At 43.9% G+C, this 27,284-nt stretch overlaps 2 protein-coding genes across 4 annotated transcripts; one reads left to right on the top strand and one right to left on the bottom strand.

Moving 5' to 3' along the window:
• The first annotated feature begins 66 nt into the window (after positions 1 to 66).
• On the top strand, positions 67 to 1,383 carry LOC109905954 (39S ribosomal protein L18, mitochondrial). The gene is given in 3 exon segments (XM_074933759.1): positions 67 to 305; positions 447 to 762; positions 795 to 1,383. Coding segments are annotated over 2 exon segments (546 nt in total). The 5' UTR covers positions 67 to 305; positions 447 to 454; the 3' UTR covers positions 1,033 to 1,383.
• Positions 1,384 to 1,388: 5 nt separating this feature from the next.
• On the bottom strand, positions 1,389 to 27,245 carry si:ch211-203d1.3 (protein phosphatase Slingshot homolog 3). 3 transcript variants are annotated; one of them, XM_031790029.1, is made up of 17 exons: positions 27,060 to 27,245; positions 26,349 to 26,521; positions 24,502 to 24,539; positions 24,091 to 24,277; positions 22,123 to 22,238; positions 21,911 to 21,979; positions 19,966 to 20,031; positions 17,314 to 17,496; positions 14,697 to 14,790; positions 14,189 to 14,317; positions 13,678 to 13,724; positions 13,402 to 13,548; positions 12,979 to 13,179; positions 11,455 to 11,620; positions 4,378 to 4,878; positions 4,168 to 4,266; positions 1,393 to 4,073 (listed from the first exon to the last, which is right to left on the bottom strand). In XM_031790029.1, exons 2-17 carry the CDS (start codon positions 26,394 to 26,396, stop codon positions 3,879 to 3,881), a joined length of 2,286 nt encoding a protein of 761 aa, XP_031645889.1. In that variant the 5' UTR covers positions 26,397 to 26,521; positions 27,060 to 27,245; the 3' UTR covers positions 1,393 to 3,878. The 3 variants fall into 3 exon arrangements, with proteins under 3 accessions (XP_031645890.1, XP_031645889.1, XP_020359185.2); XM_031790030.1 differs by lacking the exon at positions 17,314 to 17,496 and having other exon boundaries at positions 1,389 to 4,073; XM_020503596.2 differs by lacking the exon at positions 19,966 to 20,031.
• Between the last annotated feature and the right edge of the window lie 39 nt (positions 27,246 to 27,284).

The raw sequence follows: 27,284 nt of genomic DNA, 5'->3' as shown, positions 1-27,284 counted from the left end.
AATGCGTGTGAAACGCAACAGTGCCTCACTGTGGCGAGAGGGGACACTGAACCGGATGTCAATGATGAAAAAGGTATTGGTCAATGTAAAGTGTAAAAGATGGCGGCACACATGTCAGGTCGAATGTTTATTGAATATTTTTCTATTTTATGAGTCGCTACAGTGGATGATCAAGTATAACCTGAACTTTATTAATCATATATGACCACATACGATGTTGGGTGAATTAAGTCGAAATGTGCGGATATTACTAATTCAAAGGTGATAGTTGAGTGGTTCTGTAATCAACCATTATCTCAAATCGGGTAAGAAAATACTGATCTCCGTTGATGCTAAATGTGTTGTAAATCCTAATGTATATGAAAATTTATTTTTGATTAGCATGTTCCTACAGCTGCTCTATACTCCTCCGTGCTGTTATTTGAATCCCCCTCTTCTCTCTGCAGTCCGTTGTATGAGCCAGGTGGCGCCCCAACCCGAGCCCACTGTAGATAATGAAGCCATGAAGCCAACATTCCTGAACAGAAACCCGCGGAACCTGGAGCAGATGGCTTTAGCGTTGAAGGACAGGGGCTGGAGAACAACTTGGCCCTCTCAAAAGTTCTACCATAGGTGTGGCTACCTCTGTGCCCATTCATACTTGGACAGATGTACTTTTTTTAACTCCTCTTGCCTTTCCCCCCCCCTCTTCTCTACAGCTGTCATCCCTTGCTTCTCACCTCTACCCCCCCATTTCCTTCAGGTTGGTGCTCCCAGCACCACGTGACAGCAGAGGTGTTTGCCAACAGTGATCCAGTCCCTGTGCTGTTGTGTTCCACCAAAGAGTGTGCCTTGAAGTGCGAGCTTGCAGCCAGCCAGGCTGTGGGCGAGGTGCTGGCACAGAGGTGTCTTTAGGCTGGCATCATTAGGATGGTGTACAGACACAACCCCTGGCAGTACTGCTCTGATGCTGTAAATACAGGCATGTTTGAGACAGTCCATGTTGCAGTAGTCCTGATGCAGTACATACAGAGGCAGTATCAAATTATATAGGGATTTTGACCAAAGGACTGTCAAGTCATCCATGTGTGTATGAGACAACAGGCTGTTTGAGGTTGTGTTTAGGGAGATATATTAATCACTTTTTTCCCCCCTTCAGGTTGTCATTTCAGACAGCGATGAAAGAGGGAGGAGTTACTCAAGTGAACCACGACAAAAAGTCATCGGGACCTGACTTTAGGGGCCAAAAGTTTCCATTATACTAGTATTATGTAAATACCAAAAATAACTAAAGGCTAAGTCAAGCCAACAAAATATCAATTTTTTCCCTGTTTGTTGTATCGTGTTGACAAGTACACAGAAAACATTGTATAATTCCATTTAAAAAAGGCAGACAACTGAACATGACATTGGTTACTCTGAAACATTTATTCACTCATACAGTATAGCTGTAAACAAATGTGCTGAAAACAGTGGGGGAGATAACACTTATCCAGAACAATGACAGATACAGGTCATTGATGGATTTGATTGCAGTACAGCAGAGGTCGGCTCAGGCAGTGTCAATGGGATGGTGATGTGTTGGAAACTTGTTTCAATGATGAATATAAAAACACAGCCAGCTGAAGACTTAAAAAAAAAAATGGATCAATAAAGAAATCAGCATGAAGAACCATTCAGTTTAACTGAGGAAAGGTCAGAAACTTTCACCATAATGCCAAAACCTCAAAAGTCCAAAATAGACACAAAAACCGTAACCTGAACAAAATCATGCTAACATGCACGCTGGTCACGAAGACAAACCGTTAAAAACAATATGAAAAAAAGCCACCAGCTCGGAGAAATAGCAATATACCGTAGATATCATAAATACTTTAAATCAGGGTCTGTGTATTCGGGAAATAACTTGGTTATTTACGTCCCACGTCCAAGGCACTCTTACAGCAAGGCTATTTGTGGAACGACAGTGGAATATTTTAAAAAAGAAATAGAAACATCTCCAATAACTTAAAGGGATTTAACACCCAAGATTTAAACAAATAAAAAATAAAAGAGGGTACAAGTTTTCTAATGATCCTCAAATCTGTTGTCTTTAGATTAAGGCTTACATTCAATCAGTTCAAGCGTCTAACCGGCGACAGCAGGCAATCGCTTAGCGGATGTTTTGGTGGTGTCGCAGGTGAGTGGAACTGTCAAATCAGTGAGCAGCTGCTCCATCATTGTAACAAAATTCGCTGCACTCACGTTAGAAGTTCAGAATGAGAACGTGAAGGCTATATAGAAATAATTACGCTCAAATTGAAAATTATTTAACAAAATTAAATGAGGATTTCTAAATCAGCATAATCGAAGTGTGGATTACATCTCACATTCCAGTTTCCCAACTTGTAAACAAGTCTGCATGGGTTTTTTCTTAATGCGACTGCATGCTGGGAGCCACTTGTGAATTTGACAGCTCTAACGCAGTTCCACCTCCAACACCGTCAAAACATTAGCTACGCGGCTGTCTGCTGAAGCAGATCTGATTGAATTGGGCCCTAAAACTCAAGGACAGAAAGTTCATTGGCACAGAGGAACACAATTGGCAAACAGTCTGGTGCCCTTGGATTGGTCATGAATTTGTCCAGAATAATAACACAGCTTAAAACAGTCACTCAACATTACTATTTTGAAACCTCAGTGAGAAAATTCAAGTTTTGGATCATTGAGACAGCATGCCATTTTCATAAACTCTAAAAAGATCTAGCTTGTATGTGCGTTTGTAAAAAGAAAACCCATAAAATAAGGGCACTTAAAATACACAACCTGAACTGGCAGCCTCAAATTCAGAGAAGACAAATTAATGATTGCATAGAGGTCATGAGGAGAGGAGGGAGGGCACACTACACATGCGGTATGATAATGTACATACATTCCAACTTCAGTGACAGTAGGTAAGTCTAACCAGAAATACTAAGCTTTGGTCATACACATAATTATTGGTGTCGTAATACTGCAGTGACATAAAAAAAAAGTGAGCCATCACTACCAATGGAGTAAATGTGTTGGGGAACAGTTTTTGTTTGATACATTAAAATAACCTAAAATGAAATATTGTGCAAAAGGAATGACACTTAAATAATCAAATTATACACTGAGTGTACAAAACATTAGGAACACCTCTTTCCATGACAGACTGACTAGGTGAATCCAGGAGAAAGTTATGATCCCTTATTGATGTCACCACTTCAAATCAGTGTAGATGATGGGGAGGAGACCGGTTAAAGAAGGATTTTTAAGCTTTGAGACGAGGATTGTGTTTGTGTGCCATTCAGTGGGTGAAATCAGAAAAACTAAATATTTAAGTGCATTTGAACGGTGTAATGTGCACCAGTTTGAGTGCGTCAAGAACTGCAACGCTGCTGGGTTTTTCACACTCAACTTGACACAGCTGTGGCGAGGATTGAAGTCAACATTTGCCAGCATCCCTGTGGAACGCCTGACAGCTTGTAGTGTCCATGCCCCGATGACTCAGTGTAGAACGCTATGCTAGTTGGGAGTCTAAAGCCTTGTTCACATTGGCAGTTTGAAGTAACTAAAAGAAATGCATATACGATTCAAATCTGTTCTTTTTCCTGCAGTAGGAACAGACAAACATATTTCAAGACACATTTCAAAACACCTTCGTAGGTGGGTTGAAATCAGGTACTAATCGGATTCCTGGCCATGCAACTTGTGTCTGAACGGTGTCTGAACGGTCAAATGCAGTGTGAACAAGGCTTAAGTAGTATGATGTATATAAATACCTTTGGGTGACACTTTCATGTTTATAGCTTGAAAGAAGGCAGAACATTTCATCTCTTCCTATTAGTGTCTACTCTAGGCTTCTCTTTCTCCTTCCATTCTCCCCTTCTCTCCCTCTACCGCCCTTCCATCGTCTTGGTATCTCCTTCCCTGGACTCAGGTTTACTTGGCCCCGCCCCTTCACATTTTCTGGGACCTGATAGGCTGCTTGGCTCAGGTGAACCGTCCACATGGGCCCTCTGATGCATGAGGCCCTTCCGTCCATGACTCCGCCTCCGCTGCCCTGGAGACCGCCGGTGACTGTTGGCAATCTACATCGCCGAATAATAAAAAGGTAAGAAAGGGTAAGAAAAATGGTTGCTTTCTTTTCTCTTTCACCTCTTCTCCATCTTTTCCTCCTCTTACCTGTTCATTCCTTAGATCCTCATCGTCCAGTTCGTTGATGGACTGCATGAGAGAGAAGAGGTTCATCCTGCCACTGCGACTGGGGCTCTGAGAGGATGCCTAGAGGGAGGATATTAAAGATGGATAAACAGGTTGGTTTTGACATTGGTTCAATGTAATATACATTTTTGAGAAGGTTTTGTCATGTCACTTGTAAGAGAGGTTGCCTACCTTGTCACTGTCATGTACAGTGATAAGGGGATTAGCTGCAGACAGTTCCGTGGGTGGGGAGGCCGGTTCCGTGGGTGGGGAGGCCGGTTCCGTGAGTGGGGAGGCCGGTTCCGTGAGTGGGGAGGCCGGTTCCGTGAGTGGGGAGGCCGGTTCCGTGAGTGGGGAGGCCAGTTCCGTGAGTGGGGAGGCCAGTTCCGTGAGTGGGGAGGCCAGTTCCGTGAGTGGGGAGGCCAGTTCCGTGAGTGGGGAGGCCAGTTCCGTGAGTGGGGAGGCCAGTTCCGTGAGTGGGGAGGCCAGTTCCGTGAGTGGGGAGGCCAGTTCCGTGAGTGGGGAGGCCAGTTCCGTGAGTGGGGAGGCCAGTTCCGTGAGTGGGGAGGCCAGTTCCGTGAGTGGGGAGGCCAGTTCCGTGAGTGGGGAGGCCAGTTCCGTGAGTGGGGAGGCCAGTTCCGTGAGTGAAGCTTCTGCGTCAGTCTCAACCTTGGGGGCAGGCTCTTCAAATACCTAGTCAAGACAGAGATTGAGAGAGAAGTCTTTTGATTGCACCTCAAAATACAAATAATCCAGATCTTGACAATATCATCCTAACTAGGGCTGTTACAGTGACGGTCAGGAGTAACGCCCTTAATGAGGTCACCATTGCCCTTGATTCTAAGCAATGTTGTGCTGCTATTTTTATTGACTTGGCCAAAGCTTTTGATATGGTAGACCAGTGGTTCCTAAAATGTTTATAGTCCCGTACCCTTTCAAACATTCAACCTACAGCTGCGTTCCCCCTCTAGCACCAGGGTCAGCACACTCTCAAATGTTTTTTTTGCCATCATTGTAAGCCTGCCCCACACACACAAACAATACATTTATTAAACATATGAATGAGTGAGAGTTTGTCACTTCCCACGAGCTGGGTTGTGACAAAGAGCTCTTATAGGACCAGGGCACTAATAATTGTGCTCTTTATTTAGCCATCTTACATATAAAACCTTATTTGTTCATCACAGGTTAATGAGAAGGGTGTGATTGAAAGGATGCACAACTCTGCAATGTTGGTTTGTATTGGAGAGAGTCTCATTCTTAAATCATTTTCCACACACAGTCTGTGCCTGTATTTAGTTGTTTTAATGCTAGTGAGGGCCGAGAAGCCAATCTCACATAAGTACGTGGTTGCATCAGTACTTGGCACGATGAAACTGAGCACAGCCCAATCCAGAAACCTGGCAGTGGCTTCTGATTCAATTTTCACAGAACTGCTTGCTGCAATTTTGATGAGGCTCTTTTGTTCAGGTATGGAGGCAGGGCATGAAAGGGATAACGAATCCAGTTTGTTGTCCATTTCGGGAAAGGACCTGCGTAATTGTGCATCCAGCTCACTCAGGTGCATCGCTATATCACATTTGACATTGTCCGTAAGCTTGAGTTCATTTGCACACACAAAAAAACAAACGTACAATGATGGAAAGGCCTGTCTTGGCGTTTTTGTTAATTCAGACAGAAAAGAGATCCAACTTCTTAATCATAGCCTCAATTTTGTCACGCACATTGAATATAGTTGCGGAGAGTCCCTGTAATCCTAGATTCAGATAACTCAGGTGAGAAAAAACCCCACCCAGATAGGCCAGTCGTGTGAGAAACTCATCATGCAAGCAGTCAGACAAGTAAACAAAACTAAGCGCATCTCAAAAGAAAAATCTATACTTTGTCCCTTGATAATGTGGGAGCAAGATGTACATATAGGGAGAAACATAATACTGTACCACAAGAGAAAGATACACTTAGAGTGCATTTGCCATTCTGGTAAAATGCATTGTCTATTGTATAGGACAGGAAACCAAAGTAAGGCCATGAGAGCATAGGACAGCTGGACATACCAAGGTCAGAGGGACATACAAAGGAGGGGGGCAGCCAAATGACCAACTGATGGACTATAGACATAGGGCATCTATTTTTAGGACATGAAGAGAAGAGACATAGTCTACTAGTCCTAATAAGGACAAGCTAAACATAAGGCGCCCATAGGATAAGATGGGCATGTATTATTTTTGGGACATGAAGAGGTCCTGTCACCATTATAACTTGACTGAAAGCAGATATGGTCATTATTGGGCGTGAACAAGCAGGATGCACAGATTGGGATATAATGGTGGCAGATGGACTGAGGGAAATAACTTCATTTGCATGTGGGATGAACTCATATGTTGTATGTGTATAAATCAGAGCCAGTGCTCTGGAAAAGTGTGTGTTCCGTGGACCATCTAGGCTTCTGATATGTTTGTATTAAAAGCCTATATTGAATTCACAAGTTCTTGTAAGTGTTATATTTTGTAACAATCCTCCACGACAATAACCAGCGCACTTCTGTATGTTGTAAAAGCGTTACGTGGTCGCTGCCCATATCATTGCATAATTCAGAAAATACATGTGTCCAGAGGCCTTGCTTTAACAAAGTTAACCATTTTCACTGTAGTGTCCAAAACATCTATCAAGCTGTCAGGCATTCTCATGGCAGCAAGAGCCTCTCGGTGGATGCTGCAGTGTACCCAAGTGGCATTGGGAGCAACTGTTTGCACGCTCGTTACCACTCCACTATGTCTCCCTGTCATGGCTTTTGCGCCATCAGTACAGATACCAACACATCTTGACCACTAAAGTCCATTTGATGCCACAAAGCTGTCCAGTACTTTAAAAATAACCTCTCATATTGTCCTGGTTTCCAGAAAAGGATGTCTTCCTTAATTGACCCCTCATAAATGTAACAGACATATACCAGGAGCTGTGCCAGGCCCGCCACATCTGTTGACTCATCCAGCTGTAACGCATATAATTCAATGGCTTGTATGTGAAGCAGTAATTGTTTAAAAACATCTCATGTGTTGTGAAACAGTGTTTGATGAAGACATTGTCTGTATAGTTTTTTGGGCCTTTTCCCCCAGCATTGTCCCAGCCATATCCACAGCAACAGGAAGAATGAAGTCCTCCACAATAGTATGGGGCTTGCCTGTCCTAGTCACTCAGTAGCTCACAATGTTAAGTCGCTTCCAGACTCTTCTTATTAAATGGCATCTGTTGCTTTTATACATCTTACTACTCAAAAGTAGTCTTTATTCTCGCTCAAAAAACTCCCGTGGCTTATTTTGCAAATTGTCATGTTTCGTTTCTAAATGTCTGCGCAAGAGTGAAGGTTTCCCACGAGAGAGTAGCAGTTAATGTGATTGGATGTTATTTGACATTGTGTTAATTCGCACTAGATTGTTTAATTTTATTTTTGTCAGTGGAACGAGGCTACTCAGGGGAGTAGAAAAAAAAGAGAAACTAAACCAAAACGTATAGCCCCGTTGGAAAATATGAAATGTACTGTTTGAAAATGTGAAAAAAAAAAACATTTTAATAATAATAATATATATTTTTATTTGTTTATTTGGCATACCCCCGACGGCATTCCCCAGTTTGGAGATACCTGCAGTAGACCATTCCATTCTTGTGGTTCGGCTAAAGAGTATTGGTGTCTCGGAGGGGTCTTTGGCTTGGTTTGCCAACTACCTCTCTCAAAGAGTGCAGTGTTAAAGTCAGAACATCTGCTATCTCAGCCACTGCCTGTCACCAAGGGTGTGCCCCAAGGCTCAATCCTAGGCACCACGCTCTTCTCAATTTACATCAACAACATATCTCAGGCAGTAGGAAGCTCTCTCATCCATTTTTTTGCAGATGATACAGTCTTATACTCAGCTGGCCCCTCCCCGGATTTTGTGTTAAACGCTCGACAACAAAGCTTTCTTAGTGTCCAACAAGCTTTTTCTGCCCTTAACCTTGTTCTGAACACCTCCAAAACAAAGGTCATGTGGTTTGGTAAGAAGAATGCCCCTCTCCCCACAGGTGTGATTACTACCTCTGAGGGTATAGAACTTTAGGTACAAGTACTTGGGAGTATGGCTAGATGGCACTGTTCTTCTCTCAGCACATATCAAAGCTGCAGGCTAAATTAATATCTAGACTTGGTTTCCTCTATCGTAATCACTCTTTCACCCCAGCTGCCAAACGAACCCTGATTCATACGACCAGCCTACCCATGCTAGATTATGGAGAAGTAATTTATAGATCGGGAGGTAAGGGTGCTCTTGAGCGGCTAGATGTTCTTTACCATTCAGCCATCAGATTTGCCACCGATGCTCCTTATAGGAAACATCACTCTATACTTATCTGTAAACTGGTCATCTCTGTATACCCGTCGCAAGACCCACTGGTTGATGCTCATTTATAAAACCCTCTTAGGCCTCACCCCTCTCCATCTGAGATATCTACTGCAGCCCTCATCCTGCACATACAACACCCGTTCTGTCAGTCACATTATGTTAAAGGTCCCCAAATCTCACACATCCCTGGGTCGCTCCTCTTTTCAGTTCGCTGCAGCTAGCGACTGGAACGACTTGCAACAAACACTCAATCTCTTCATTCAAAGACTCAATCATGAACATTTACTGACAGTTGTGGCTGCTTTGCATGATGCATTGATGTCTAACTTCTTGACCTTTGTGATGTTGTCTGTGCCCAATAATGTCTGTACCATGTTTTGTGCTGCTGCCATGTTGCTACCATATTGTCGTCATGTTGTGTTGCTGCCATGCTGTTGTTTTCTTAGGTCTCCATGTAGTGTTGTCGTCATGTGTGTTTTGTCCTATATTTTTAATCCCAGCCCTCATCCCAGCATGAAGCCTTTTGGTTGGCCGTCATTGTAAATAAGAATTTGTTCTTAACTGACTAGCCTAGTAAAAAAAAAAAAAAAAAAAGTTTAATAAAAAATTACCACAGTCAAATCCCACGTGACCATTAAGTCAAGGTAACTAGGCTCCAAAACAGTTGTCTATAAATGAAAGGTGCTGATGGGCGTTAGCAGGTTTCGTAGGCTACTAATGGTCGTTAAGTCGCTAATGGCCTGGTACTCTGCATTCTATTTTCCCTCTAACCACTGACAAATGCAATCGAAAACCAAACATGTAATGATTATTCAAATTCAATCTGCAGAGGTTGCAATTAGAGGTAGACCGATTAAATCGGAATGGCCGATTAATTAGGGCCAATTTCAAATTTTCATAACAATTGGTAATCAGCATTTTTGGACATCGATTATGGCCGATTACATTGCACTCCACGAGGAGACGTGGCAGGCTGAATACCTGTTATGTGAGTGCAGCAAGGAGCCACGGTAAGATGCTAGCTAGCATTAAAAACGTATCTTATAAAAAACAATCTTAACATAATCACTAGTTAACTACACATGGTTGATGATATTACTAGTTTATCTAGCTTGTTCTGCGTTGCATATAATCGAATCATAGCCTACGTAGCCAAACGGGTGGTGATTTAACAAGCGCATTCGTGAAAAAAAGCACTGTCCTTGCACCAATGTGTACCTAACCATAAACATCAATGCCTTTCTTAAAATCAATACCCAAGTATATATTTTTAAACCTGCATATTTAGTTAATATTGCCTGCTAACATGAATTTATTTTGACAAGGGAAATTGTGTCACTTCTCTTGTGTTCTGTGCAAGCAGAGTCAGGGTATATGCAGCAGTTTGGGCAGCCTGCCTCGTTGAACTGTGTGAAGACCATTTCTTCCTAACAAAGACCGTAATCAAGTTGCCAGAATTGTACATAATTATGACATAACATTCAAGGTTGTGCAATGTAACAGCAATATTTAGACTTAGGGATGCCACCGGTTAGATAAAATACAGAACGGTTCTGTATTTTCCTGAAATAATAAACGTTTTGTTTTCGAAATGATAGTTTCCGGATTTGACCATATTAATGACCTAAGGCTCGTATTTCTGTGTTACTATATTATAATTAGTCTATGATTTGATATAGCAGTCTGACTGAGTGGTGGTAGGCAGCAGCAGGCTCGTAAGCATTCATTCAAACAGCACTTCCCTGCATTTGCCAGCAGCTCGTCGCTGTGCTTCAAGCATTGTGCTGTTTATCACTTCAAGCCTATCAACTCCCAAGAATATGCTGGCAATACTATAGTGCCTATAAGAACAATAGACAAAGGTATATGAAATACAAATGGTAGAGAGAAAAATAGTCCTATAATAACTCCAACCTGACAGAACTTGAGAGGATCTGCAGAGAAGAATGGGAGAAACTCCCCAATACAGCTGTGCCAAGCTTGTAGCGTCATACCCAAGAAGACTAGGTTGTAAATCGCTGCCAAAGCTGCTTCAAAGTACTGAGTAAAGGGTCTGAATACTTATGTTTATGTAATTTCAGTTATTTTATACATTTGCTAAAAACCTGTGTTTCTGCTTTGTCATTATGGGGTATTGTGTGTAGATTGATGAGATAAAAAACAAACTAACCCATTTTAGAATAAGGCTATAACGTAACAAAATGTGGAAAAAGTCCAGGGAGCTGAATACTTTCCGAACACACTGCATGTTACAGCCCTAATATGTAAAGACAATATTAAATAGAATAGTCTGATGGGTGAGACTATTATCACTTGTGAATGAGAGACGAATGAACAGCGTGTGCAGTCTGGGCTAGAAACGGAGCGGTTTCACATGATAGCTTTTTACTCTGAACACAGAACAGCCGCTTCATGTCTGCACTCCCTCGGCAATCGTATGAGAAAAATATGTATTTTATTCAGCTATGTCCACTTATACTCTTAATATAAAATAATGTCACGGGAATTAAGCATATCTTGTCTGCTAAATGAACAGCCTTGGCTGCCATTGGCAAGGCGCATAGCCAGATAACATACAGTAGACTAACTCAGAATATGAAATTCTGTCATTCTGAAATACATTTTCTTCATATTATAATGTTTCTTAAGTCCTGCCTAAAATAATGGATTTACTGTGAGGGTGTATATTAAATGGATTTATTAGACTTAAAAAAATGTAGATGTTCTAAAGGCGAACATCAGCGGTTTGTAAACTTTGGAGATGCTTAACGTGTCTATGTTAATTAGAGGTCGATTACCATGAGACCGGCAGTCATTCACATGACAGTTACTGACTGACAAAATGGAATGATCACCACAGCACTAATCCTAACCATAAACATTGTGTAACTTTTACCTCTTTATCTGCCTCATCAACTTCATCCGGACTCTCCGTCTCTTCTTCATCCTCCTCGTCACTCTCCTCCTCCTCCTCCTCTTCTTCTTCGTTGCTGTGTGAAGCAGCAGACCTCTTTCTCTTCTCTCGCGACATCCGCCTCCAGAGAGCGCTGTGGCGCTGCTGACTGGAATGGAGGGTACAGTGAACATACAGGTGATGTCGACGATATCATAACCGCCACCGATAAGAGATATTACTGTGCAGCCGTATTCGTCGACCTGGCCAAGGCTTTCGACTCTGTCAATCACCACACTCTTATTGGCAGACTCAACAGCCTTGGTTTCTCAAATGACTGCCTCGCCTGGTTCACCAACTACTTCTCTGATATAGTTCAGTGTGCCAAATCGGAGGGCCTGTTGTCCGGACCTCTGGCAGTCTCTATGGGGGTGCCACAGGGTTCAATTCTCAGGCTGACTCTCTTCTCTGTATACATCAATGATGTCGCTCTTGCTGCTAGTGATTCTCTGATCCACCTCTATGCAGACGACACCATTCTGTATAGTTCTGGCCCTTCTTTGGACACTTAACTAACCTTCAGATGAGCTTCAATGCCATACAACTCTCCTTCCATGGCTTCCAACTGCTCTTAAATGCAAGTAAAACTAAATGCAAGCGCTTCAACCGATAACTGCCCGCACCTGCCCACCCAGCCAGCATCATTACTCTGAACGGTTCTGACTTAGAATATGTGGACAACTACAAATACCTAGGTGTTTTGACACCAAAGCCCCATATACTACCCACCACCGCGACCTGTACACTCTCGTTGGCTGGCCCTCGCTTCATATTCGTCACCAAACACACTGGCTCCAGGTCATCTATAAGTCTTTGCTAGGTAAAGCCCCACCTTATCTCAGCTCACTGGTCACCATAGCAACACCCACCCGTAGCATGTGCTCCAGCAGGTATATCTCACTGGTCACCCCCAAAGCCAAGTCCTCCTTTGGCCACCTTTCCTTCCAGTTCTCTACTGCCAATGACTGGAACAAACTGCAAAAATCACTGAAGCTGGAGACCCATATCTCCCTCGCTAGTTTTAAGCACCAGCTGTCAGAGCAGCTCACAGATCACTGCACCTGTACATAGCCCATCTGTAAATAGCCCATCCAACTACCTCATCCCCATACTGTACTTATTTATCTTTCTCCTTTGCACCCCAGTATCTCTACTTGCACATCTACCATTCCAGTGTTTAATTGCTATATTGCAATTACTTTGCCACCATGGCCTATTTATTGCCTTACCTCCCTTATCCCTTATCTTACCTCATTTACACACTGTATATAGACTCTTATTTTTTCTACTGTATGTTTGATTATTCCATGTGTTGTTGTATGTGTCAATCTGCTGTGCCTTATCTTGGCCTGGTCACAGTTGTAAATGAGAACTTGTTCTCAACTAGCCTACCGGATTAAATAAAGGTGAAATAAAAACTAAAAATGTCACACACAAACCAAACACACGATAAATGAATATGCTGACCTGGCGTTAAGGATGCCGCTGTAGGTGTGGAGTTGCTTCATGAAGCCGACGTTGGGCTGGACGATGGGCCTGCGGTCCCTGACGTAGGACAGAGCCACCTCCAGGGGCCAGCGCTGCTGCTTCATGGCGTAGGCCACCACTGTGGACCCAGAGCGAGACACGCCCATCTTACAATGCACCAGCACCGCCTTGCCACTCTGCCTGTATAGGGGGAGAGAGGTGTTGTGTCATCATTGTGCAACTACGATGGAGTGTCATAATTTGTGAGACTGTCGCTGGTTTATCCAGGGGGGCACAACGTTACAAAACATTCAAACAGTAAAAAAAGATTTATAGAAAAAGCAAATCTATGTCAAAGCCATATCGTTACATTACAATGCAGGGAGAATGTATAGGAGCGAGAGGGGAGGAGGGTGGGACTACCTGGCTGTGTTGATGAAGGTGTATGTGTCTTTCCAGTGGGACAGCAGGTCTGTAGCCTCCACGTCGTACACCCTGATGTTCATGTAGCTGAAGGACTCTGGGAAGAAGTTATCGATCTCCCGCGTAATGTTCAGGATGTATCCCACACTGAAACATCGGCAGAAACTTAGTTACCCAGCAACCACACAACACTTTGTCTTGCTCGTTCGACAGCGCACCTTATACAAGTCAATAACAAGAGCTCACGCAAACCAACACAGTAAATGAAAGGTTTACTTGTTTTTCTGTAGCTCCTCAAAGTTGGCAGCATTCCACTCAGACCCCTAAAAGAGAGAGAGACAGAGCCTTATTCACAGAAGACGAGGACACTAGAGGGCCAGAGCTTTATATTCAACAACTGTAAACACTAGGCTCTGAAAAGGGAAGTTTGAGTCATGCGACATACTCTTGGTTGCAGCACACTTCCCCTGTGGCTCAGTTGATAGAGTGTTGCGCATACAATGCCAGGGTTGTAGGTTTGATTCTCACGGGGGGACCAGTACCAAAATGTATGAACTGTACGTACTCACTACTGGAAGTCACTCTGGAAAATAGCGTCTGCTAAATGACTCAAATGTAAACATTTAAAAATGTCCTTCCTGTCATGATCAGCCCTGAGGAGATTTCCTTACAACTTAACTGGTCCAGTGTCATATACTCTTTAGAACCTCCTCATGATTAAGGTTAGGGGCTACTGCTGAGTGGCATAAGCCAAAGGTCAAATGTGACAGAGTCAGAAGGGACTCACCAGGAACAAATAGTCAAATATTTTGGAGGGCTTGTCCATCTGCGCCATGGTGACCATCATTTCATTGTCGATGTATTCCTTGTAATTCTTCATATCCATGCCTATCCTGGCCTCCAGGGCACTGCGGACCTGGGGAAGGAGACAGGAAGAGGATGGCCAACTGATCAACAGCACAACACCATGTTTGCTCCCTCTGAGAATTCAATCCATCCACAAGGTTATAAGGGGCTGTTGAGCTCTGGTTGTGACTTGGCTGGTTCAAATGGCTTGTGTTACAAGTGAGGTGTCATAGATCCGGACACAAGACTCTTCAAGTCATTAATTTAGGTCACAGACTGTAGACAGACTGCCTCTATATTACCAGACAATTTATTTACTTCTACTTGTATTTCAGACAGCTATGTCAGCCATTGTTTGTCCGTGACCTTGACAAGTATTGGTCTTCTTGCATACTTTGGGGCTTGTTCCAATATATAACATCCCATCGTCTTGTCCTTCTCTGTGGTACCTGTTTGGAGGTGATGTTCTCCAGGTCCTCTGTTCTCATGATGTCTCGGAGTTCCTCTTTGATCTGCCTCTCCACAGACACCCTCTCCGTCGAGCTGTGCAGAGACAGAGTATCACTACCCACTTCCCCTTACACAGTTCACCAACACACAAACGCACAGACAGAATAAAACTTTGTCTATCCAGGATGGACATTTTACTTTGGCATCACTTTCCATTAAAATAATCACATACATTCTCACATCATACACATTTAAACCAGGAAGTCCATCATGTTGTACACAGAGGACATTAATACAGTCACTCACAACCGACTGCTGTCCCAACTCTGCACTGGATAGATAAGTACATATACCGATACAATTTACTTTGCATTTAGTATTCCAACAGCACAAGGAACGAATTAATTTTGAACACGTTCTTCGTGGCCATTCTGAAGTGCCAGACAGAGCGAAGCCTCTCAAACTGAGGGTGGGAGGGGTCGCCAACGACACCCGGTGCCTTCTTTTTGGTTGCCTTGTGGAACAGAATGCCCAAATGTGCTTGTGATCGACCAATTACTTTGCTGGCTGTGTTTACTATTCTGGTCAATTTGCTTTTGCTCCTCACGCTCAGATTACCAGGCGGTCATATTGAACGTGAGGATGCACCAAGCTGCTGTACACCCTCTCCAGAACATCCTGGCTGACCCCAAACCCCTTTAATTTCCTGATTAAGAACAGGCATTACCTTGCTTTAAAAATTTAAAAAAAGACTTCTACCAGAGCCATGTCATCCTCATACTTGAAAAGGCTCACATTGCTTCCTTGGATCTTCAGCTCATTAGTGTAGATAGAGAACAGTGAAAGGACACACCCCTGTGTTCAGGGTCAGTTCAACAGCGGGGGCCCTATTCATGAGGACCCGCTGTAGGCGGTCAGTTAAAAAGTCCTTGATCCAACCTCCAACCTCCGTTGACATTCAGGTCCAGTAGTCGTTTCAGCAGTGTGTATTTGCATTGTATTGAAAACTGAACTAAAATCAAAAAGTTAAATGTGATTTTGCATGTTGAAGGTTCCTAGCCACGATGTTCACCAAGGTCAGGGTAGCATCCTCAGTCCCCCTCTGTGCCTTATAGGCAAACTGTAACAGGTCCAGTTGATCTGCTATGGAAAGGTTAAGGTGCTTACTAACAACCCTTTCCATGCATTTGTCCAAAAGTGGTGTCAGGGCCACAGCTCGAAAGTCATTTGGCCCCTGACTTCTTAGGCACCGGTACAATGGTCAACACCTTCCAGGATTTTGGCACTGTACAGGTGCTCATTAGTTGAAACAGTCATGTGAGAACTCCCTTGAGCTGGTTGGCGCATACCTACAGTACTTTGCCCCATCCGGGCCCTGTGCTTTGTGTGGCTTAATATTTAACAAGCATGAGGCCACCTCGTTCTCTTATCTGGACAGGAGAGGATTTGGGGATACTAGCACAGATTTGTTTACATTAGTCTCTAACAAAACCAGTTTAGGTCGTTTACAAAGGATGAACAGTCTGCCATATTATTGTTCTCAATTTTCTTCCCATCATTGCATTAAGCCCTTCCCATGCTTGTCTTGCCTGTACAGAACCGCGGCTCCACTTCATCCTAGGTCCAGGCACAGACCAGAATAATGGTAATTTGTCCAAACTCGTGTGGTAGATAGAATGTTCCCGATGGGTCCCTGGTGCACACTTGTCCAATCACATTACACAGCGTGACCCAAGTATTATCTACAAAGACATTTATTTGTGACGTTTTGTCTCGATCTGCTCTATAGACAGTGTATCCATCAATGTTCACATTTAACTAGGCAAGTCAGTTAAAAACTAATTATTATTTACAATGACGGCCTGCACCGGTCAAACTCGGACGACGCTGTGCCAATTGTGCGCCGCCCTATGGGACTCCCAATCACGACCGGTCGTGATACAGCCTGGTCCTGCTTGAACCATCGTTTGTGTAAAGTCCTCTTCAAACGTAGCCCTTGCCCCCAACTCATCCAGTTTGTTATTTAATGACCGCACATTTCACAGGACTCAAGAGGTGGTATCAGGAACAGGGAGCAAGTGTTGGCTTCCCCTCCTCCGTACTCTGTTCCTGATACCACCTCTTGAGCCTTGCTTCGTCTTAGTTCCCTTTTTGACTTTGTTGAACTATCACCGGGCAAGGTAATGCTGTTTGAGCTTTCTCGAGAGCGGGTGACGGCTTCCCCGCCTCCATACGGTGTTCCCGATTCCACCTCTTGAGCCTCGGCTCTTAGCTCCCCTTTTTGACTTTGTAGAACAACCAAGGCAATGCTGTTTTGGAGTGTGAGCATAAACTCATGAGAGTACGTGATGGTGGATGATTTACTCACGGAATCTCTACAACCTCCGGTAGAGTTTTCCGCATATTACAGCGATTAAGGTCGTCACAAATGCCAAGAACAAATACACTGTTAAACTTGCGACGCACTTAATGTCGATAAAACGAAACAAAAATGTAACGATATAACTATAAAAACAAAACAATATAAACAAACAATTCACGCAGGTGAGCTCAGGGTCAGGCAACATTGCCGCGCCCCCTAGGGTGTCAAAAATAAATAGAGACACGTGCACACACCTCTGTCCGGCGCTGTCCCTCCTGATTGACTCCAGGCCTGTCATAGCGCCCCACTCGTTTAGACAGAGGCGGTTAGACTCCACATGCCCATAGTAGTGTTGGGCCCAGTCCAGCCCACAGCCTGGAATCACTGCACCCTTCACCGCCCGCTCACAGCAGCCATGCAGCGCCTGCAGCACAGACCTGGGGACAGCGACAGACACATTAGGCGCAGGGGTGGGCAATTCCAGTCCTTGAGGGCCTGATTGTCGTCACAATTTTGCCCCAGCTAACACACCTGACTCCAATAATCACCTAATCACGATCTTCAGTTTAGAATGCAATTTCATTAATCAGCTGTGTTGGCTAGGGATGGAGAAAAAGTGCACAATTGTCATTCTTGAGTAAAAGTTAAGATATCTTAATAGAAAATGACTCAAGTAAAAGTCACCCAGTAAAATACTACTTGAGCAACTCCTGTGGCGGGCCGGACGCATGCACGCTGACATGGTCGCCAGTTTTTACGGTGTTTCCTCCGATGATGGGACAAGACTAACTACCAATTGGATATCACAAAACTGGGGAGAAAAATTGGCATCAGACGGCACAATGTTCTTATATATTTTTTTACCGATAGCTAGGGGAACACTCCAACACTCAGACATCATTTACAAACGAAGCATGTGTTTAGTGATTCTGCCAGATCAGAGGATGTAGTGATAACCAGGGGTGTTTTCTTGATTAAGTGTGTGAATTAGACAACTTTTATGTCCTGCTAACCATTCAAAATGTAACAAGTACTTTTGAGTATCATGGAAAATGTTTGGAGTAAAAAAATCATAATTTTCTTTAGGAATGTAGTTCAGTAAAAGTAGTCAAAAATATAAAAGTACAGTTGATGGGAAAATTATGATTAAATGACTGAACAAATAATTTTAAATAAGATTTGTAACTAAGTAAACTTATACTCTGTTTTATATCTGATTAACAATATGAGTTTATAAGAAGGGATTGTGTGACACGGACAAGGAGTAATTAATAGACCTGAGTTGTCATGTCACATTGGCAGAGTCAAAATTCCATGAACCATATTGTCAGGGATTACCACACTGAAATGGCTATTTTCCTGCATTAGTTAGACTTGGCAGTTTACATTTAACCACTCTAAACTGGAAAGTATGCTACAATCAGATTATTCAGTATGTTAATTTAAAGCTAAAGTATTGGCCAAACTGTGATGCCCCACAAAGGTGTAATTGGTGTATTGATTGTTGAGTTATGATAGAGAATGTCCTACAATGTATGTTTTTGAGGATTGGATTAAATCGCTTCCCTTTGGTGGTTACTTAAATACATTTTAAAAGCCTGGAAAAACGATATGTAGCATATTTTGGAAAGACGACTTATTGGATGTTGGAGTTTCTTTTGTTTAGGACTACGCAAAATTGATTGTCTCCTGTGTTTGCTGCAATAAATCATTACACAGGTGGAAAAAAAGGAGTAATTAAAGTTAATGAACACCATTCCAACTAGGAAGAAACTAATGGGTTGGGGACTGTGTAAACAAATAAGGTTGTTAGCCTATGGTTGACCCTACAGAAACTTAGCTCTGGGGTTTTCAGATAAGACAGTGAGTGCATTCCTAGGTTTTCTATGAATTAGAACAGTCAGTTCAGTGGTGATCAATAATGTTGAAGGGTCAAAAGTTCTGGGAGTGTGTTAGTAAGTTAGAATGAACTTTTCACCTCACTTTGTCCCGGTCGAGAGGAGGGGATTCTGTTAAAGCAATGAAATGACGTCATGATCTGTATATAAACTGTTGCTCGTGGTTAAGTGGGAGCGCGCTCCGAGAATAAATTATATGACCTATTATTGAAAGACTGGTCTGCGTCTATTTTATGCAAACAAGAAATCTTAGAAATTCTCATAAAATAGATTAAGGGCTTTCAATTGATGAAAGCACATTGGCATAATTAAATTACATTAACAACAGTTACCCAAAAAAACGACTTGTTTGAACTTTGAACTTGAAAGTTGAACTTTCAAGTATGTTTACTTAAGTACTTTACACCACTGAAAAGTGTGATACCAATAAGGCCCTCGACGACTGGAGTTGCCCACCCCTGCAGGATCTACACAGGGGAAGAGGCAAAGCCATGACAGGTGAAAGCGTAGAGGTTCTAGGTCATTCTATTACAGTACTGAAAAAGAATACTGTGTGTGTGTTTACTTTATGGAAACAGAATAAAAGTCTGTATGGAACCAGGCTTGAATAAAACCTACCACTCAGTCTGTATGGAACCAGGCTTGAATAAAACCCACCACATGGTCTGGATGGAAACAGGCTTGAATAAAACCCACCATATGGTCTGGATGGAAACAGGCTTGAATAAAACCCATCACATGGTCTGGATGGAAACAGGCTTGAATAAAACCCACCACATGGTCTGGATGGAAACAGGCTTGAATAAAACCCACCACATGGTCTGGATGGAAACAGGCTTGAATAAAACCCACCATATGGTCTGGATGGAAACAGGCTTGAATAAAACCCACCACATGGTCTGGATGGAAACAGGCTTGAATAAAACCCACCACATGGTCTGGATGGAAACAGGCTTGAATAAAACCCACCACATGGTCTGGATGGAAACAGGCTTGAATAAAACCTACCACATGGTCTGGATGGAAACAGGCTTGAAGATTCTTGTCTCTTCTGCTGACGTGACACTGAACCCACTGAGGAGGGAGATTGAGAGAGAACGTGTGCAAGACAGATGGATGGTGTGAGAATGAGATCACCGTTAACTGCGTGAGCCTGCTGATGGCTGAAAACCGGTCTGTGGGTTTGAGATCAAAGACAGTCTGTACCAAACAGACACACAGCATGTGAGCCCTATTACTAGGCTTGGCCGAATATACCATTTAACGGGCTATTTCAAAATACAGCCGGTATAAATTTTCAATACCGATAAAAAAAATACAAAGTTGAGTACAACAATAAGAAGTCTAAGATGTGTCAAATAAATTATATCCAGTTCAAGGCTCCAGCTATGCATTTGGTTTGCTAACTTGCTAGCTAAGTGTCTAGATATCAAGATCAAGCTTCTTGGTTACAGCAGAGACATTAAATTCCCTGTTGCCTAAATTGTGTTGTGAGTCAAATATGGGTCATCATTATTATAATGTACTAATTAGCGCCCCTTGTACACACTTATGGTAATACCGTATTCCCAAGTATAGTACAGAAACGGTATGAAATTCTGGATAGAACCCAAACCTACATATTATTTCTACACAGAACAGGCAGGGCTACAAAATTGGAGGGGGGGGGGGGGGGGGGTATTTAGCTCCAGATTCTGAACATGTCCTCAAAAGCTCTTTCAGACTCCTAGTTAAGATCAGAGGTGGAGTAATCTGATCCTAGATCTGTGGTAAAAGGAAACTTCTTGCTTGAGCCGACACTCCTGCACACTCAGGTTAATGAGCAACACAATCCTGACCACATCCCAGAACAGCCAAAAGCACTATATAAACTTTACAGTCAACACATTGTTAGCAAACCTTTATAAAGTACTTACAGTGCATTTGGAAATTATTCAAAGCCAATGACTTTTACAACATTTTGTTACGTTACAGCCTTATTCTAAAATGGATTAAATAAAACATTTTCCTCAGCAATCTACACACAATACCCCATAATGACAAAGCGAAAACAGGTTTAGACATTTTTGCAAATTTATTACAAATTTAAAACCTTATTTACATAAGTATTCAGACCCTTTGCTATAAGACTCAAAATTGAGCTCCGGTGCATCCTGTTTCCATTGATCATCCTTGAGTGCTCAGGACCTCAGACTGGGGCGAAGGGTCACCTTCCAACAGGGCAACAACCCTAAGCACACAGCCAAGACAACGCAGGAATGGCTTCGGGACAAGTCTCTGAATGTCCTTGAGCGGCCCAACCAGAGCCCGGACATGAACCCAATCGAACATCTCTGGAGACCTGAAAATAACTGTGCAGCGACGCTTCCCATCCAACCTGACAGAGCTTGAAAGGATCTGCAGAGAATGAGAGAAACTCCCCAAATACAGGTGTGCCAACTTGTAGTGTCATACCCAAGAAGACAAATAGCTGCCAAAGGTGCCTCAACAAAGTGCTGAGGAAAGAGTCTGAAATCTTATGCAAATGTGATATTTCCTTTTTTTTGGCATACATTTCTAAAACCTATTTTTGCTTTGTCATTATGGGGTATTGTGTGTAGATTGATGAGAATTTGATTTAATACATTTTAGAACAAGGCTGTAATGTAACAAAACGTGGAAAAAGTCAAGGGGTCTGAATACTTTCCGAATGCACTGTATGTGATGAATGCAGATGTTAAGTGTCGACATAAGGGGTGACATAGTGACAGAAACAGATGTAATTCAGGTACATAAACAGAGACAGATTACTCATTGGTATTATTATGTCTGGACAGCCTCCAAGATGCCAGGCCAACCGTGGAACAGGCTCAGCTAGCCATTTCCTAGTTTCCTCATTTGACTCCTGCACTCAGGAAATCCATCCATTTTTCTCTCTGTTTCTAATGGCAGTGGGTTTTCTCCTACTTCTTACCCATCTCCGTCCAGGTACACTTGTGTGGCACTCCATATGGGCACAACCATACCGATAGTACACTGATCACTGAAACACACAGAGACAGACTGTTTTCATCCCTCGGTTTTGGCAACATATACTAGATTTATTTTTAACACACGTCGTTCTCTAGTCTAGACCCATCTGATGTATCCATGGAAAAATGTTAATGGTTACAGCATGGAACACACCTGTCTGTGTCGGGGAAGTCCATGCCCAGGAGAATGCTCTCCTGTTTGTTACCGAGGGTGGAGACCACGATCAGATACCTCACTCTGACTGGACTCACTGACTCCAACCTCACCGCCTGCAAGGACAGGGGGAGGTAAGAGGGAGGGAGAGGTAGGAGAAGAGAGGGAGGGGGGAGGTAGGAGAAGAGAGGGAGGGGGGGTGAGAGGGAGGGGGAGGTAGGAGAAGAGGGGGAGGTAAGAGGGAGGTAAGAGAAGAGAGGGAGGGGGAGGTAAGAGGGAGGGGGAGGTAGGAGAAGAGAGGGAGGTAAGAGGGAGGGGGGGTAAGAGAAGAGAGGGAGGGGGAGGTAGGAGAAGAGAGGGAGGTAAGAGAAGAGAGGGAGGGGGAGGTAAGAGGGAGGGGGAGGTAAGAGGGAGGGGGGGGGAGAAGAGAGGGAGGGGGAGGTAAGAGGGAGGGGGAGGTAGGAGAAGAGAGGGAGGTAAGAGGGAGGGGGAGGTAGGAGAAGAGAGGGAGGTAAGAGGGAGGGGGAGGTAAGAGAAGAGAGGGAGGGGGAGGTAAGAGGGAGGGGGAGGTAAGAGAAGAGAGGGAGGTAAGAGGGAGGGGGAGGTAAGAGGGAGGGGGGGGGGAGAAGAGAGGGAGGGGGGGTGAGAGGGAGGGGGGGTGAGAGGGAGGGGGAGGTAGGAGAAGAGAGGGAGGGGGAGGTAAGAGAAGAGAGGGAGGGGAGGTAAGAGGGAGGGGGAGGTAAGAGGGAGGGGGGGGGAGGTAAGAGAAGAGAGGGAGGGGGAGGTAAGAGGGAGGGGGAGGTAAGAGGGAGGGGGGGGGAGAAGAGAGGGAGGGGGGGTGAGAGGGAGGGGGAGGTAGGAGAAGAGAGGGAGGGGGGGGGTGAGAGGTGAGAGGGAGGTAGGAGAAGAGAGGTGAGAGGGAGGTAGGAGAAGAGAGGGAGGGGGAGGTAGGAGAAGAGAGGGAGGGGGAGGTAGGAGAAGAGAGGGAGGGGGAGGTAGGAGAAGAGAGGGAGGGGGAGGTAGGAGAAGAGAGGGAGGGGGAGGTAGGAGAAGAGAGGGAGGGGGAGGTAGGAGAAGAGAGGGAGGGGGAGGTAGGAGAAGAGAGGGAGGGGGAGGTAGGAGAAGAGAGGGAGGGGGAGGTAGGAGAAGAGAGAGAGGGGGGGGTAGGAGAAGAGAGGGGGGGGAGGTAGGAGAAGAGGGGGGGAGGTAGGAGAAGAGGGGGGGGTAGGAGAAGAGGGGGGGGGTAGGAGAAGAGGGGGGGGGGGGTAGGAGAAGAGGGGTGGGGGGGAGGTAGGAGAAGAGAGGTAAGAGGGAGGTAGGAGAAGAGGGGGGGGGGGGAGGTGAGAGGGAGGTAGGAAGGAGAGGGAAGAACAGTGAGATAAGCAAACAGTTAAGCATAATAAGGGGTGAGAGAGAGGTAAAGGGCATTTATGAATGTGTAGGTGGATGTTACTAGTGGATGAGTGCCAGTCTGTGTGTGCCATCACGCCAACTCCTTGTTATGCCAAACATGTTTGGGCTTGACAACGAGCAATGGAGTTGGCAAGAGCACCAACAGATCTGGGACCAGATCTATGATGTTACATGTTGGTGGCGTATAGGGTGAAATACCATCCTTGCTATAATGTAAGGAGCTTTGAGACCTAGTGAAAAGCATTACATGAATGTGACCCGTTAGTAGATGCTTTTAACATGACATTACTCAGTGCATCGTGCCTGTTATTGTCATGCAATTGTAACAGAGGTGGTTTGGTGAAGCACGTAACAGTGATGAGTAACCCTGGCTGATGGGAGAGCTGAAGACTTGCATTATCCCCATAAGCTGATGCCCAGGCATTATCTAAGCACTAGCACATTGTTGTGGTATGTAGACTACAGATGACCCAAGTTTAAACCATCACACAATGCCGGTCCTATCCACTGTATGCTTATTCTATCGGTGGTCATGTGACATCTGATGGGTCTCACCAGTTTGATAGTGTCCTCTGGTCTCAGTAATGACACCATGGCATGCAGATGTCTGTGCTGTGTGTCTGAAGCTCCGCCCCCCTGCTTCAGGGGTGAAGGAAAGTGATTGGGTGATGTCTCTTCATGAGGCTCCTCCCTCTCTCCTTCCAAGAGAAGGACGGCCCCCTTGACCAGAGCAAAGCTCTCCCTGTTATGGGGGATTTAATTATTATTCCTGTATTATGTATTACTGTGCAACTGTATATTATGTTATTGTGCAGGAATGGTTGTAAAAAAATATTTATATATTAAAAACATTTTCTCTGCAAGTTCGAATGTTCACAACATACATATTACAACTGTAGTTATTTTATCCAAACTATAGAAACATTTAATTCACAACCAAAAGACCAACAACAACAAAAAGCATACCTTTTCTGAAGTCTCCCTCTTCTTGGAATGCTTTCATCCTTCAAGAAATTATTTGAAAGATGATTAATTCACTAAACCTTTAGCCAGTGCCAGTCCGTTTGGGCTATCATGCAAACTCCCTGTCAATTATTGCCATGCCAAACTTCACTTGACAATGACCACAATGGAGTTGGCAAGAACACAAACAGATCTGGGACCAGGCTATAAAGTCTTCACTGTGAAAATCTACAATCTGATAAATATGTCATCTTTTGTTACACGATGAAGTCTGCTGATTACAGAGTGACAAACCTCTTTAATTATAGAGTCATTCCATTGATTACAGGAGAAAACTAAAGTGGCGTGTCCTGAAAGAATGAGCAGGATCACTTGTAAAATGTGCAGCTACAAAGATAAGAGGCAGAGGAAACAACTACGGAAGTTAAAGACCGAGAGACACAGAGAAAGGAGGGAGACGGGGATAAGAAACAGAGGAATAGAAAAGACAAAACAGAGAGGGGGGGGAAAAATAGTAAGAACAGAATGCATGAGGGAGTGGGGTTTAGCAGTGTGAGTGAGTGAAACTTGAGACAGTAACATTACCTGTTATGCAACTGACATGTCTAGACAGACACAACAAAAAGAGTAGAGGGGTGCTGGAGACAAGGAGGACAGGAGAGGACAGGAGAGGAGCGTTGTGGGTTTGAAAGGAGGAGAGAAGGAGAAAAAAAATGAATTAACAGTAGTAGAGATTTAAGACTCAATGACAGTGGAATGCGGGGGGGGGGGGGCAAAGTTATGTCCGCCAGCCTGGGGGAGCTGGGAACAGAAAAGTGAAACTGGTGCCTGATGTATTGGCACACTCGTAACATACCAAAGAGGCCATGGAATTAACAGCGTTTAAATGAGCCTGTTAAAGTTGCTCTAAAATGTTTAAAGAGAAGTGAAAGAAAAATACAGAAAGAGTGAAGGGAGAAATGATAAGGACATAAGGAGGATGAGTGTTATCATTTGGAACACTGTCTGTGTGGTGGTATCAAGGGTTAGGCAGCAGGAGTAGATTTGACTACTGTAGTCACCCACAAATAAGGATACACTGTGACATAATGTACCTTGACCGTAATCACACCTGATTCAATTAGTCAACTATCACCAAGCCCTTGACTAATTGAATCAGGTTTTCCAGTTCAGGGCTACGACACATATATGAAATGTTGGGTGGTCCACGAGGAGAGGGTTGAGAAGAACTGATATATGGCATGTTGTGCCCTGGTTGAGAAGAACTGATATATGGCATGTTGTGCCCTCTAGTTATCTGCTTTATCGCTACATGGCCGATATTTTGAGGTGGGGGTGCTGACATTTGTCTGGGGGGTGCCGAGGAAATATTTTGTTGAGGCGTGGGGCACGGGGGTACGAAATATCTCTCCGTCTGCTGACCAGTAGTTTTCTCCGCTCATACAGGAGTAATAAAGGCCAAGAGCACTAATTTTGTGGAACAATATATGAAACTATTTTAAATAACAAAAAAAATCTATTTTTTTTAATGTATTGTGATTTATCAGGGGGTGCTGAAGCACCCTCAGTATCCCTACTTCCAGAGGCTATGCCATCTTCTCTACCAGGGAGCATCAAAGATCCTTGACATCCACAGGGTACAATGCCATGATACATCAAGCAGGACACTGGACAGCGTCAGGCAATGATTGTTGTTCATTAAATCAAAGAAAATATATTCTGGATGAATAGGCAATAGCAGGCTTAGCCAGTGCATCAAATCGCACACTGTTATGATGTGAAGGCAATGTCATGGAAAATAAAAAGTCTAGTATTTCTACGTTGAGATGTGCGCGGGAAAGGGGACTCACCGGAGCCGTGGAGATGGACGGGGGACGGTGCAGGGTCAGCAGAGCCATAGAAAAAACACGGCTCGGTTCGCAGTTTCTTCTCAAGCGCCTTGCGAGACGCGGGCAGGGGGGGGGGGGTTCCTCAAATATGTGGGAGGGTGGGCGTGGTGGGTGGCGAGGATGTAATCACAAATCTGGAACGTAGTTGGAGCGGATTATCAAATACCTGTTTCTAAAGATACTGTATGCTCTGCAGACAACCTAGATAGTGGAGGAGACGTAAATGGACATTTAAAACGCAACGTTAAAGTTAGGCATCACATGGAAGATAGCCATTGTAGTGACATGCCAAGCATTCCTTCACATAGTCCACGTATGGTTATAAAATAATCGTGGACTGTACTGCGCTCGAGTGCACATCACACGCAAAGATCCCCACCAAAACATTGTGTGTATATATATAGTAGTTACAATTAAACAATAGCTAGCTAACTAGTCGTGTCTGAAACATACCAACATTTGAGAAGCTAGAACATGGAGTTCATGTCATATGGAAGGCATCAATTGTTTGAGTTGACAGTGCTGTTGATCGACTACAAATCAACAAGCTGTGCTAGCTAACAAGCTAGTCAGGACGTAACTTACAGTCGATAGGCAACTGATCCATATGCTAGCTAACTCAAAACAAGCGTGAAAGTGATGAGAACGATCGAGCAAGAGTTCCTCTATTACCTGCTTCCGACAAAATGCCTACTTATTTTGTATTTGGACGCTTCTCCCTCACACGCAGTCAGCTTCGATAGACAGCTATTTTTAATCATTCGCTTTGGCAAAAGTTGCTCCACTCTGATATCCAAATTAAAGGAGAGTTGACTATTTAATGGAACCAGGAAGAAACATATCGGCACGGAAAAGTAAACATGTCCTTACAAGGAGGGGCATGGAGGAATGGTTCTC

The sequence above is a fragment of the Oncorhynchus kisutch genome, linkage group LG15, assembly GCF_002021735.2.
Source record: "Oncorhynchus kisutch isolate 150728-3 linkage group LG15, Okis_V2, whole genome shotgun sequence".
NCBI classification, from domain to species: domain Eukaryota; kingdom Metazoa; phylum Chordata; class Actinopteri; order Salmoniformes; family Salmonidae; genus Oncorhynchus; species Oncorhynchus kisutch.
The sequence above is the reverse complement of the archived record's forward strand: the minus strand, read 5'-3'. Positions and strand labels throughout refer to the sequence as shown.

What these genes read in the sequence shown, in the direction of transcription:
- si:ch211-203d1.3 (XM_031790029.1), bottom strand. Translation starts at nt 26,396, where the DNA reads ATGGCTCTGCTGACCCTGCACCGTCCCCCGTCCATCTCCACGGCTCCG. An exon ending in AGAACATCACCTCCAAACAG is followed by an intron (nt 14,318 to 14,696) that starts GTACCACAGAGA and finishes CTCCTTCCCCAG; the next exon opens with GTCCGCAGTGCCCTGGAGGC. An exon ending in TATTTGACTATTTGTTCCTG is followed by an intron (nt 13,725 to 14,188) that starts GTGAGTCCCTTC and finishes TCTCTCTTTTAG; the next exon opens with GGGTCTGAGTGGAATGCTGC.